The sequence below is a fragment of the Leptonychotes weddellii genome, chromosome X (assembly GCF_054177405.1).
Source record: "Leptonychotes weddellii isolate Sample4059 chromosome X, ASM5417740v2, whole genome shotgun sequence".
Classification (NCBI taxonomy): domain Eukaryota; kingdom Metazoa; phylum Chordata; class Mammalia; order Carnivora; family Phocidae; genus Leptonychotes; species Leptonychotes weddellii.
Genome location: NC_138385.1, coordinates 77,572,917 through 77,588,304, shown reverse-complemented (window position 1 = coordinate 77,588,304; position 15,388 = coordinate 77,572,917). Strand labels below are relative to the sequence as shown.

Genomic DNA, 15,388 nt, shown 5'->3' with positions numbered 1-15,388 from the left:
AGCTTATTTTATGAGGCCAGAATTTCCCTGATACCAAAACCAGATGAAGACACTACAAGACACTAGAAGAAAAGCCCAATATCCCTAATGAACATAGTTGCAAAAATCCTCAACAAAACACTAGCAAGCTGAATTCAACAGTACAATAAATGGATCATTCACCATGATCAAGTGGGATTTCTTTCAGGGATGCAAGGACGGTTCAACATCTGTTCAACATGATACACCACATTTACAAAATGAAGGATAAAAAGAATATACTCATCAATAGATGCAGAAAAACAATTTGCAAAACTCAATATTGCTTATGATGAAAACTCTCAACAAAGTATAGAGGAAACAAACCTCAACATAACACAGGCTATATATGCCAAGCCCACATCTAACATCATACTTGATGTCAAAAAACTGAAGGTTTTCCAATAAGGTCAGGAACAAGACAAGGATGCCCACTCTCACCACTATTATTTAACATAGTATTAGAAATCCTCCCCACAGCAGTTAGGAAAGTAAAATCAAAGGCATCCAAATCGGAAAGGAGGTATTAAAACTGTCACTATTTACAGAGGACATATTATATACAGAAACAGAAAATCCTAAAGATTGCACCAATATAGAATACATGAATTCAGGAATGCTACAGGATGCAAAATCAAGATGCAAAAATCTTTTGCATTTCTCTAATAATGAAGTATCAGAAAGAAAATTAAGAAAACAAGCACTTTCACAATTGCATGAAAATGAATAAAATACCTAGGAATAAATTCAAGGAGGTTAAAGACCTGAACACTGAAATCTTTAAGACATGGATGAATGAAATTGAAGAAAATACACAGAAAAAAAAAAGATATTCCATGCTCATGAATTGGGATATTGTTAAAATGTCCATACTACCCAAAGCAATATACAGATGCAATCCCTATCAAAATTCTAATTGTATTTTTCACAGAAACAGAACAAAAAAAATCATTAAATTTGTATGGAAGCACAAAAGATGCTGATAGCTAAAATAATTTTGAGAAAGAAGAACAAAGCTGGAGGCAATATGCACCTTGATTTCAAACTATATTACAAAACCAATCAAAACACTATGGTACTGTCATAAAATCAGACACATAGGTCAGTGTAACAGAATAGGGAGCCCAGAAATAAACCCACACACATATGGTCAATTAATTTATGACAAAAGAGCCAAGACTTTACAATGGGGAAAGGACAATTCCTTCAATAAATATTTTTGGGAAAACTGGACCACTATCATACACTATATACAAAAATAAACTAAAAAGTGCCTTAAAGACTTGAATGTAAGACGTAAAACCCTAACATATAGGAGAATATATAGTCAGTAAATCCATCATCACTGTGATGCTTTTTTGGATTTGACCAAAAGTAGAGGCAACAAAAGCAAAAATAAACAAGTGGGAATACATCAAATTAAAAAGTTTCTGCATAGGCAATTATCAACAAAATGAAAAAGCAACCTACTGAATTAGACAAAGTATTTGCAACTCATACCTGAGAAGAGACTAATATCCAAAATATATAAAGAGCTCATACAACTCAGTAACAAAACAAACACAAAATAAAAAATGGGCAGAGGAATTGCATAGATGTTTTCCCACAGAAGACATACACATGGCCATCAACTACATAGCTGTTAATAGGTCCCAGAGCATTCAATTAGGAATATCCTGGTTTATTTTTATTTATTTATTTATTTATTTATTTTTATTTATCTGACAGAGAGAGATACAGCGAGAGAGGGAACACAAGCAGCGGGAGTGGGAGAGGGAGAAGCAGGCTTCCCGCGGAGCAGGAAGCCTGATGCGGGGCTCGATCCCAGGACCCTGGGACCATGACCTGAGCCAAAGGCAGACGCTTAACGACTGAGCTACCCAGGCGCCCCTGGTTTATTTTTTTTTAAAATCACTTCGCCACCAAAAAAAGAAAAAGAGAGAGAAAGAAAAAAGAAAACGTGCTGAACATCACTAATCAGAGAAGTGGAAATCAAAACCACAGGGAAATAACACCTCACTCCTGTTAGAATGGCTATTATCAGAAAGACAAAAAGTATGTGTTGGTGGGGGAGATGGGTGTACCATCTCCTGGGTGGTACAGTCAGTTAAGCATCTGACTCCTAGTTTTGGCTCCAGTCATAATCTCAGGGTCATGAGATTGAGCCCCACATCATGCTCTACACTCAGCTGGGAATCTGCTTAAGACTCTATCCCTCTCCTTCTCCTCTCCCCCTTCCCCCCCCACCACTCCCCTCTCAAATTAATTTTTTTTAATATTTTATTTATTTGACAGAGAAAGAGAGTGCAAGAGAGGGGACATAAGCAGGGGGAGTGGGAGAGGGAGAAGCAGGCTTCCCGCGGATCAGGGAGCCCGATGCGGAGCTCGATCCCAGGACCCTGGGATCATGACCTGAGCTGAAGGCAGATGCTTAATGACTGAGCCACCCAGGCGCCCCTCAAATTAATAAATCTTGAAGAAAAAAAAGCATTAGTGAGGATGTGGAGAAAGGGAACACTTGGGCACTGTTGGTGACAATGTATATTGGTGCAGTCATTTTGGAAAACAGTATGGATATTCCTCAAAAAAATTAGTAAGTATATGATTGTCCAAACTCCACTTTGGGGGGTTTATCTGAAGAAAATTAAAAAAAAACTTGAAAAGGTATATGCACCCTCGTCTTTACTCCAGCATTATGTACAATAGCCAAGAGATGGAAACAATGTAAGTGTCCATCAATGGGCAAATGGATAAAGTATATTTGGTATGAAAAGGACAGTGGACCTTTTCATACCAAATATACTTGAAGCATAATAGTTCACTAAATCTGTTTCAGACTATGGAGAATTTGTATAATAGGATCTACTGCGCAACAGAAACCAGAAATTGCTATCAATGGAAAATTTGAAAAATAAAAAATATATGGTGTACACACACACACACACAAGAACATTATTCAGCCATATAAAAGAATAAAATGTTGCCATTTGTGACAATATGGATGGACCTTATGGACATTATCCTAAGTGAAATAAATCAGAGGACAAATACCATGTGGTATAACCTATATGCAGAATCTAAAACCACAAACAAGAAAACAAACAAAAAAACCCAAACTCATAGATACAAAGGACAAATCAGTGGTTACCAGAGGCAGGGGGTTAGGGATGGGTAAAATGTGTGAAGGGGGCCAAAAGGTAGAAACTTCTAGATCGAAAATAAATCATGGGAATTAATGTGCAGCATGGCAGTTATAGTTAATAAACTACATCACATATTTGAAAGTAGCTAAATCTTAAAATTTCACAAGGAAAAAATGTAGCTACATATGGCGATGGATGTTAACCAGACTTAGCATGATGATCATTTTGCAATAAGTACAAATAATGAATCATTATGTTGTATACTTGTATAGGGTCAATTATACCTCAAAAATATGGATATAAAAATAATGGCATCCTTTGTCCCTATCACCCTTGTAATTGCTGGAAAGTTACTCTAGGGAACATGAATTTGCCCATACCTTCATGCCTTAAAAAACATCAGAGCTGGGGCACCTGGGTGGCTCAGTTGATTAGGCATCCAATTCTTGGTTTCGGCTCAGGTCATATCTTAGGGTCCTGGGATCAAGCCCTGCATCGGGTTCCACGCTCAGTAGGGAGTCTGCTTGAGATTCTGTCCTCTCTGTGCCTCTCCCCCTACATGCGCATGCTCACGCTCTCTCTAAAATAAATCTTGGGGCTCCTGGGTGGCTCAGTCGTTAAGCGTCTGCCTTCAGCTCAGGTCATGATCCCAGGGTCCTGGGATCAAGCCCCGCATCGGGCTCCCTGCTCTGCGGGGAGCCTGCTTATCCCTCTCCCACTTCCCCTGCTTATTATGTTCCCTCTCTCACTGTGTCTCTGTCAAATAAAATCTTTAAAAAAATTAAAATAAATCTTTAAAAAAACACCTGAGACGGGGCACCTGGGTGGCTCAGTCAGTTAAGCAGCTGCCTTCAGCTCAGGTCATGATCCCAGAGTCCTGGGATCGAGCCCCGCATCAGGCTCCCTGCTCAGTGGGAAGCCTGCTTCTCCCTCTGCCTGCCACTTCCCCTGCTTGTGCTCTCTTTCAAATAAATAAAATATTTCATAAATAAACAAACAAACACGTGTGAGTGAGAAAACAGGGAGGTGGGAACTTTGCAACACCAGGCGTTGCATGAAATAGTTGCATGAAATAGTTCTGCAACACCAGGCATTGCAGAAAATAGTACTCTAACCAGACAAGAGAAGTTTTAGATTCTCCAGGCATTCTGCATCTCCTGTTCTTTCATGCTTTCCATTCTTTGCTTAAATTGGCTCTTTTCATCTGCACTAGACTCTAGGGTGAATTCAAAGGGAAAAAGATAAAACATCCATCTACCAAGTCCCTTATTCCTCACTGATAGGTCTGATAAAGGGGTCATGTGGCCTGACACTGAATCCATTAAGTAATTCATGGACAGATCATCTCTGCGTGACATCTACCTGGACTATCTTCTGGCTACCCAGTAATGATTGACCCTCTTTTTATAGGCTGCTTTGCAAAATTTCCACTTCAAAGTTGTGAAGTCTTTGGTAAAACGCTAGGCCAGTGGTTCTCACAGTGTGAGCCCCAGACCACCAGCTTCGGCCACACATGGGAACATGCCTGAAGTGCCAGTTCTCAGGCCCCAGCCTAGACCTACTGAAGCAGACGCTGTGGGGGTGGGGCCTGAATTCTATGTTTTAACAGTGTTCCAGGCGATTCTGAGGCTGCTCAGGTTTGAGAAGCACTGAGTAATTCATGTATGCAACTTCTTTGTTGCTTTGGTCATCCCCAGCCTGCAGAAGTCTATAGTCACCCCAACATCTACAACTTGAATGATAGAAGTTTTTGTCTTAAATCAGATTTTTCTGTTCTTCAAATTTCAATAGTTTAAAATCACATCACATCAAAATTTTAATCAAGATTCCCTCTCTATTTATCTGTAATCCAAAGACTAACATTTAGCCGATTCTGTGACAGGTTTTTTAAAAATCATGAGTGCAGGGTATGAGCAGGTAGGTCTAAATTACCAACAGCTTCAAACACAGACGTTGAGCATTTTTGTTAGACATTTTCAGATGTCAACATAGTCCTCTCCTGAGTTTTGCTGTTTTCAACTTGAAAGAAGTGTAAATACACTCTTAGAGGCTACTCTTACCCCTGGAAATAGTAAATCTGTTTCAGTTTCCAATCATTTCCTCCACTTACTTAGCTCCAACATGGTGCCAGGCACTGTGCTAGGTATTGGATAGCAAATGTTGAGGAGATCTGGTGGTGACCTCAAAAGTGTCACCTCTAGAGAGGTGCTCGCAAATGCGACAGGACCAAAAAATGTATATATAAAAGCTTATGAGTATACCCAGCCTTCTCCCTCTTTCAGCCAACTAAAGGTAATTGAGGCATCCTCATTTCTTTTTCCCTCCCTTGCCCTCTGAGATTTTGACCTTGGTATGGATGGGGCACTCTTTTTGGGTGGAAAGGTATAAATCAAACGTGGGGGGTGCCAAAAGGCAGAGGGAAAATAGACACATTAAAGAATCTATTGTGTCGATCTATGACTTCACTGGCTCAGGACATATTTCTATCCTATACTCTCCCAAGGAATCTCTGTGAACCTCTTTGAACATCTGTGATGGGGCTCATCAAGTCCTCTTTCATTTTCTTCTTCTTGGGAATACAGAAACGCTGCATTTCCCAGGCTGCCTTGAAGTTCAATCGCAATCACAGGATGAATTCTAGCCAATGGCCTTGGAGAGAACAATTTTCTGCTTCCAATGTGAAGCATGAAAGAGGAGTAGGGTTTATTTTTCCTTTCTTCCCCCTTTGCAGAAACCTGGAAGTCATGTCTTCTAAATGTTGATGCTACAAGATTGTGGGGCCACATCAGCCTGGGCCCCTGAAAGACTCTGAAGAGTAGTGACTATCGGCTATCAACAAGCACCGCCCCCCTTGCACTGTGGGAGAAAAAAGGATGGGTGAGAAAGAAGATTTTGAGGAGTTTTGCTTTAGCCTAATTATCCTTTTCACAGTGGTCAAGAGATGCAAGTAAATATTTGGGATTGTTCTGAAATTACCTTTTGGCTGTTGAATTCTGCTTTTTTAAGGCACCACGACTCAGAGCCCGAGCACCATGATTCTAGCTTTGTAAGTATTACCGAAGTAAAATAAAGTTGTTAAAATGGGGGTGTGGACAAGTACCCTGAAAGCATGGAGGTAAAAGAGGCCAAGCCTGCAAAGGCTAACTGGATGCCCGCTCTCCTAATAACACAAAGGATTGCGAAGGTCCTTTTTGCAGCCTCTTCCTTACTCACCCCAACCCCATGCAGCAGAAAGAAAAACAAAGCCAAGACAAAGCACAGACCCTTCGTTAAAGAGGGAAAGAAGAGAACACTGGAAATTATCCACCACATGATGTATTTTGCACAAGCAGCACCATGCCAATTAACATGGTTCTAGAACTCTCAGACTACAAGCAATTCACCATTGAAGGTTACTTGGAATTAATACTGAGTAGCGAGAAATCAGGGAGCCTGATCCCCAAAAAGCACATTGTAGGGACTACAATTTACGGACAGGACTTCCACCTACCTGAGCTGCAGAGCCAGGGCTGGAGGCATAATCTTTGCGCCTATCCTGCCGATGAGGGTCGGGAACACACCCACAAGCTCCACCACTGTGATATGTCGAAGATCCAGGCCACACTGTGCTTGCTGGGAAGCAACAACAGAAGGGGAGGCATAAGCATGAGGAAAGAGACTTCCAGGTCAAACTACAGACGTCCAGAAACAGCAGTGTTCTGTTTGGGAAAGTTTATTTGCCTACTCCAGACATTCTTGAGAACAGTGGAGAAACTGGGGTTCAACTAGTGGCTTAAAACCCAAATACCCTCCTAGAGAAACCATTCAGCAATGGCTCAGCAATAAGATTGTGAAAACCTGAGCAAGATGGCAGTCTTCTGTATTTCCAGAGGAGGTGAGACTTTGCATGAGCTGAAGATCCTAGAAAGTGTCCAAAACCACCCCCAGAGAATTCCAATTTGTTTTCAAGGAGAGAAGAGTTATTTCCAGAGTCCCCTTATCTGCCCCTGCTTCTCCCCCCACCTTTGCCATAAGCTCCTCACACCCAAACACAGTAAGAAAAGACACAGTAATCAAAGGTTTCAATCTTCATCTGGTGCTCTAGTTTTCACATCTGATGACCTGCCTTTTATACCTGCTGCCCACAGGACACCCTTTGATAGCCTGATGCTAGAGGCTGGGGGCCGGGAGGAAAAGGCTTGCATTCCTGGGTCCCAAGGGACCATAACAATTGGAGACAGGGTTACTGGTGAACTACAACTCCTACGGCACAGCGCAGATGGAAGACTGAAACGCCAGCAGCATTTCTTTTTTTTTTTTAAGATTTTATTTGAGAGAGAGCGAGCAAGAGAGTGAGCGAGTACATAAGTGGGGGGAGGGGCAGAGGCAGAGGGAGAAGCAGACTCCCCCGCCGAGCAGGAAGCCCAACATGGGGCTTGATCCCAGGACCTCAGGACCATGACCTGAGCCGAAGGCGGACACTGAACCGACTGAGCCACCCAGGTGCCCCTCCCAGCATCCTCTCTGAGAATGGGACCTATCTGCTTGTCCAGGAGGTCTGGCCTGAGGGGCAGGCTTTTGGTTTGGCATCCATCTAGGGGCCTCCAGAGGTACTCTCGGGGACTGGCGACCAGTGGATGCTGTCTGTGCTCTAACTCTGCCTCATTCCACCTCACTGGTATCTTCCAGAAAGGAGCTCATTCCCTTGTCTGGGAACTTGATTTTTATGGCTGCCGCCAGGAACACCTCGCTATCACCTGGCTGTGGCGTCCAGTCGGGCTTACACTAGCAGTCCTGCAGGCCCGTAACCAAAGGAGAGAGGGTTCTTAAATAGCCACCACCCTCAGGGCACAGCACGAGGTAATAGACCTGGGAACTCAGTCATTATGTGAAAGAGGCCTGTGAGCTTATCATCATAGGGGCGGCCTGAAGGGCAGGCTTCTCATTAAATACACATCGAAGGGCAGACTGTGAACCTTTCCAGAGACCTTGGACGGTGTCTGGTGTCCTGATTTTTGTAGCTGCCACTCACAAAATGCCCCTTGGTGGCCTGGCTCTGGTGGCTGGGAGGGCTTATGGGACTGTAACAATCAGACAGTTCTTGGCAGGCTCCCCTGCCCCCCACCCCAGGGCACTAGACAGCCGACTGAAGCTCAACCCCAGTATTTCTGTGAAAGAGGCCTGTTTGTTTGGCCTGGATCTTTGGCCAAAGGGGCAGACTTCAGGCTTGGCACACATCTAGGGGCCTGCAGACTTGCTCTCAGGGAACATGGGCCAGGGGACACTGTCTTTGCACCCTCGCTCTCTGGAGGTTTTCTCGGCTAGCCCAGGCAGGGGAATTAACGCATTGCCCTACCCACTATGGATCAAGACTCACAGCCACTCCTGACCAGAAAGCCTATTTGGGAAAATGTGGGAGTTGCCGTAAGTGAACTCTTCCAGTCCTGCCCAGGCAGGAGCATGAGTCATGGCCCCACCAGCTATGGAATATGGCTTCCACCCAGCCCCCTCCCTCTGACAGGGAAGATTGGTAAGAACACCAGGGCACTACCTAACGCAGCCACTCCCAAGCTGGGAGGTAGGTGGGCAGAGCTGATTGCTACCAGAGTGAACACAGTAGTCCTGTTGGGACATGAACGTGAAGCTTGGGTCGACTTGACTCAAGACCAAAAATGAAGAGCATTAGTGGCCTTGGAGCTGCTGCTCCCACTGAGCCCAAGCAGGGAAACTAATGCTTCACCCACTCATCTGTCGCCCCACTTATTGCTGAGCACAGCCTCCCGACTGCCCAACCGGGGCACCTTCCCACAGCACAAGGGATGCTGGGTGGCCTATGTAACAGCCCTGCTTAGAGGGGCACTTGAACAGAGGGCACAGCCCATCACTTTCCCTGTCTGTAGAGCAAAACCGGTAGCCTCACCTGACCATGATATTCAGCGCACACTCTTGCCTCATTCAGGTCCACGAACAGGGAGCTGTGCAGGCCCTGGTTTCCATCGTGCCACCCCACCAGAGCAGGGAGGCGAAGTCATAGCTCCACCTCCTGCTGAGTATAGTAGCCAGTCCTGCCTACTAAGCCTGACTCGAGAATCCAGCCCATCCTACAGCTTCACTTGGATAAGGAAGCAAGCCAGCAGTCTTATCCAGCTATTCTCAGTAGGGGCACACACACCCCACCCCCGACCACCGGCCTTAGAACCCAAACAGGCTCTATCTTGGGGTAAGGCAACTAAGAGCAGGCCCCACGTGTCCAAAGACACTACTGGCAGACATGTCCAAAAAACCAAAACTGAGCTGATTGCTGAGAACTGTCTCAGCCAGAGTGAACCTGCAAAGTCTGGACAAGAACACTTACTCGAATGTGTAGATACCAACACAAGGAATCAAGGATCATGAAAAAACACCAAAGGAAACCAATCAAGAACACCACCAAAGGGAACTAATAAAGCTCTAATAACCGATGCTACAGAAATGGAAATCTATGAATGGTCAGAAATTCAGAATAATTCTAAATTTAGTGAACTACAGGAATGCATAGACAACTAGACAAAATTAGGAAAGCAATGTATGAACAAGACGAGTTCAACATAGAAACAATTAGAAAAAAACAGGGGTGCCTGGGTGACTCAGTCCATTAAGCGTCTGCCTTTGGCTCAGGTCATGATCCCAGGGTAACTGGGATTGTGCCCCTCATCGGACTCCTGACTCAGTGGGGAGCCTGCTTCTCACTCCCCCTCTCCCTCTGCCATTTCCCCTGCTTATGCTCTGTCAGATAAATAAAATCTTTTAATAAATTAAAAAAAAAATCCCAGGGGTGCCTGGGTGGCTTAGTTGGTTGAGCGACTGCCTTCAGCTCAGGTCATGATCCTGGAGTCCCGGGATCGAGTCCCGCTCAGCGGGGAGTCTGCTTCTCCCTCTGACCCTCCTCCCTCTCATGCTGTCTCTCATTCTCTCTCTCTCAAATAAATAAAATCTTTAAAAAAAATTAAAAATAAAAATCCCAGAGTTAACGCATACAGTAACTCAACTGAACAATTCTATACAGAGCGTCAAAAGCAGTCTTGGCCATGCAGAAGGAAAAAAAAAAAAAAAAAATCAGGAACCTGGCAGATGCAGCATTTTAAACTACCCAGTCAGAGGAGAAAAAAAGAATAAAGAATGTAAAGGAATAAAGCCTAAAGGACTTATGGGACAGAATGAAAAGAAACAATATTCACATTATGGGAATTTCAGAAGGAGGGAAAAAAAGGGAGAAAGGGGCAGAAAATATATTTAAAACAATAGTGGCTGAAAACTTCCCAAACCTGGAAAGAGAAATAGACATCCAGATCAAAGATGCCCAAATGATCTCAAATAGGGCTGTACTGAGACACATCATAATTGAATTGTCAAAAGTCAAAGAGCAATAATTTTAAAAATAGCAAAAGAAAAGAGAGAAGTTACATACAAGGGAAACCCATAAGACTATTAGTGGATTTTTTAACAGAAACTTTTCAGGCCATAAGATAATGGGATGGCATATTCAAAATATTGAAAGAAAAAAAACTGTCAGCCAACCATAATATACCAGGTGAAGTGGTCCTTCAGAAATGGGGAGATAAAGACTTTCCTGAGCAAACCAAAGTTGAGGGAATTGATCTCCACTAGACCTACATTATAAGAAATGCTCAACAGAGTTCATTAAGTGGAAATAAAAGAATACTAGCTGACATCATAAAGACATAAGGCGACAATGTAAAAGTCACTGTTGATGGTAAATATATGATCAAAATTGGATTCTGTAATATGATAAAGATGATGCTTAATTCACTTACAGCTCTAGTTTTAAAGTTAAAAAACAAATGGAGTGAAAATAACTCAAACTACAATCATCTGTTATTAGTTACACAATATAAAAACGTGTGAACTATAACATCAATAACCTAAAATGTGAGAGGGAGAAGTACAAGTATAAAGCTTAGGAATTCTATTGAAGATAAGCTGATATTGGTTTAAAACAGAGTGTTACGATTTTAAGATATTGTATGTCAGTCTCACGGTAACCACAAGGGAAAAACCTGTACTAATTATACAAAAGAACATGAAGACGTCAAAGCATATTGAAACCATAAGACATCAAACACACACACAAAAAGACAGCAAGACAGAAGAAACAATAGAGCTATAAAACAATAAAAAAACAACAAAATAGAAGGTACATTCTTATCAATAATTACTCTAAATGTAAACACATTAAATTCTCCAAAGGACAGAATACGTGGATTTTTTTTTTTTTTTAAAGATTTTATTTATTTATTTGAGAGACTGAATGAGAGAAAGAGCACATGAGGGGGGGAGGGTCAGAGGGAGAAGCAGACTCCCCTCTGAGCAGGGAGCCCGATGCGGGACTTGATCCCAGGACTCCAGGATCATGACCTGAGCCGAAGGCAGTCGCTTAACCAACTGAGCCACCCAGGCACCCGTGGATTTTTTTTTTTTTTTTTTAAAAAGATCCAACTATATGCTGCCTACAAGAGACTCACATTAGCCTTAAAGACACATATAGTCTGAGTGTGTGAATGAAAAAGGATATTTCAAGTAAATGGCAACCACAAAAAGTAGAAGTAACTATACTTGTATCATACAAAACACTTTAATCTAAAAATGGTAAAAAGGAGACAAGGGGTGCCTGGGTGGCTCAGTCAGTTAAGTGTCTATCTTCAGCTCAGGTCAATGATCTCAGTGTCCTGAGATTGAGCCTCGTGTCCAGCTCCCTGCTCCACAGTGTGTCTGCTTCTTTCTCTCCCTCTCTCCCTCCCCCTGTACTCATACACGCCCTCTGTCTCAAATAAATAAAATCTTAAAAGAAAGAGACAAAAAAGGTCATTATATAATGATAAAGGGATCAATACATCGGGAAGATATAAAAATTGAAAATATTTATGTACCCAACATCAGAGCAACTAAATACATAAAGCCAAAACAGAGCTAAAAGGACAAATAAACAGCAATACAATAATAGTTGGGGACTTTAATATCCCTCTGTCAACAATGGAGAGATCATCTATTCTCCAAAGATAACCAATAAGGAAACAGTGGATTTGAACAATACTACAGACCAAATGGACCTAAATGACATATAAAGAACACTCTGAGAAGAGCAGAGTACACATTCTTCAAATACTCATGGAATATTTTCTAGGAAAGACCATATATTAGGCCACAAAACAAGTCTTAGCCAATTCAATAAGAATAAAATCCTACCAAGTATCTTCTTTTCACATAATGGTATAAAACTAGAAATCAGTAACAAGAGGAAAGTAGAAACACCCAAATACATGGAAATCAAACACTCCCCTGAATAGCCATTGTATTGGAGAAGAAATCAAAGGGGATATAAAAAAGTATCTTGAGACAAATGAAAATGAAAACACAATATATCAAAACATATGGGATACAGCAAAAGCAGTTCTGAGAGGGAAGTTCATAGCAATAAAAGCCTATATTAAGAAGAAATTTCCCAAATAAACAACCTAATTTCATGCCTTAAGGAACTAGAAAAAGAAAACAAACTGAGCCAAAAGTTAGCAGAAGGAAGGAAATAAGATTAGAGTAGGAATACACTAAATATAGAACAGGAAAACAATAGACAAAAAAATAACCGAACTAAGATTTGGTTCCTTGAAAGATAAACAAAATTGACACACCTTAACTAGACTGACCGAGGAAAAAAAAGGATCCAAATCAACAAAATTATAAATGAAAAAGGAGATATTACAACTGATACCACAGAAATATAAATAATCACAAGAGGCTACTATGAACAAGTACATGCCAAAAACTGGACAACCTAGAAGAAATGGAAAACTTCTTAGAAACCTACAAACTACCAATACTAAATTAAGAAAAAGTAAAAAAAATCTGGGCGCCTGGATGTCTCAGTCAGTTAAGCATCCACCTTCGGCTCAGGTCATGATCCTGGAGTCCCAGGATTGAGGCCCATGTCGGGCACCCTGCTCAGCAGAGTGCCTGCTTCTCTCAACCCCTCACTCCGCTCATGCTCTGTCTCTCTCTCTCAAATAAATAAATAAAATTTTTTAAAATGTGAATAGTCTAATTACTAGTAAGAAGACTGAATCAGTAATCAAAAACCTCCTAAAAAAAAAATGCCCAGGACAAGATGGCTTCACTGGTGAGTTTTACCAAATATTTAAAGACCAATCCTTCTCAAATTCTTCCAAAAAGCTGAAAAGGAGAGAATACTTCCAAAATCATTTTATGAGGCCACCATTACCCTGAAACCACAGCCAGAAAAGGATACTACCAGAAAAGAAAACTATTAACCAACATCCCTGAAGAATACAGATGCAAAAATTTTCCATTCTCACCACTTATATTCAACTGGTACTAGAAGACCTTACCAGAGCAATCAGGCAAGGGAAAGAAATAAAAGGCAACAGAAGTGAAATTTTCTCTATTTGCAGGTGACATCTTATATATAAGAAATTCTAAAGACTCTACGAGAAAACTGTGAGATATAATCAATGTATTCAATAAAGTTACAGTATACAAAATTAACCTTCAAAAACTAGCAGCATTTCTATATACAGTGAATTATCTGAAAAAGAAGAAAACAATCCCATTTACAGCAGCACCAAAAACAGTAAAATGCATAGAAATAAACTTAACCAAGGTGGTGAAAGATCTCTACACAGAACTATAAGGCACTGACGAAAGAAATCAAAGAAAACACAATTAAATGAAAAGGTATCCTGTTTGTAGATTAAAAGAATTAATATTGTTTAAATGGGCATACTACCAGCCATCTATAGATTCAATACAATCTCTATCAAAATTGCAATGGTATTTTCTTTTTTACAGAAGTAGAATAAAAATCCTAAAATTTATATGGAACCACAAAAGACCCCAAATATCCACAGCAATCCTGAGAAGAATAAAATGGAAACCATTACACTTCCTGATTTCAAACTATAATACAAAGCAGCTATAGAATCAAAAGAGTGTGCTACTGGTATAAAAACAGACACATATGGGCGCCTGGGTGGCTCAGATGGTTAAGCGTCTGCCTTCAACTCAGGTCATGATCCCAGGGTCCTGGGACTGAGTCCCACATTGGGCCCCCTGCTCAGCAGGGAGCCTGCTTCTCCCTCTGCCTTCTCTGTCTCTCTTATGAATAAATAAATCTTAAAAAAAAAAAAAAAAAAAACAGACACACAGATCAATGAAACAGACTTGAGAGTCCAGAATTAAACCTAAGGAAATGCAATCAACTAATATTTGACAAGGGATACAAGAATACTCAATGGAGAAAAGACCGTCTCATCAGTAAATGGTGCTGGGAAAACTGAATATTCACATGTAAAAGAATTAAATTAGACCCCTATCTTATACCACTTGAAAAATGGATTGCAGACGTCAACAAAAGACCTGAAACATGAAATTCCTAGGAGGAAAATTAAGGAAAAAGCTCCTTGACATGGGTCTTGGCACTGATTTGCATATGCACCTAAAGCACAAGCAACAAAATAAAAAACAAGTGGGACTACACCAAACTAAAAAGTTTCTACACAGCAATAGAAACAATTGAAAAAAAGTGAAAAGACACCCTACAGAATGAGAAAAATATTTGTAAGCCATATATCTAGTAAAGGTTTACAATCCAAAATATATTTAAAAAACCTCTTATAACTCAATAGCAAAGACAAAACAAAAAGAAAACCCCCCACAAATAATCTAAATTAAAAATGAGAAATATCCAATCAAGAAATGGGCAGAAGACATGAACGGACATCTTTCCAAAGAAAACATCCAAATGGCCAACAGACACATGAAAAAGCGCTCAACACCGCTTGGCATTAGGGAAATCCGAATCAAAATCTCAATGAGATACCACCTCACACCAGTCAGAATGGCTAAAATTAACAAGTCAGGAAACAACAGATGTTGGCGGGGATGTGGAGAGAGGGGAACCCTCCTACACGGTTGGTGGGAATGCAAGCTGGTGCAGCCACTCTGGAAAACAGTATGGAGGTTCCTCAAAAAGTTGAAAATAGAGCTACCCTACAACCCAGCAATTGCACTACTGGGTATTTACCCCAAAGATACAAATGTACGGATCCGAAGGGGTACGTGCACCCCAATGTTTATAGCAGCAATGTCCACAATAGCCAAACTATGGAAAGAGCCAAGATGTCCATTGACAGATGAATGGATAAAGAAGATGTGGTATATATAGACAATGGAATATT

At 41.3% G+C, this 15,388-nt stretch overlaps 1 protein-coding gene across 1 annotated transcript in view; it reads right to left on the bottom strand.

Moving 5' to 3' along the window:
• Window positions 1–15,388, bottom strand: part of SRPX (sushi repeat containing protein X-linked) — a 101,592-nt gene that overhangs the window by 13,915 nt on the left and 72,289 nt on the right. The window contains exon 9 of the mRNA XM_081809001.1: window positions 6,652–6,773. Within this exon, the coding sequence (XP_081665127.1) occupies window positions 6,652–6,773 (122 nt within the window). The remainder of the gene's footprint in view (window positions 1–6,651; window positions 6,774–15,388) is intronic.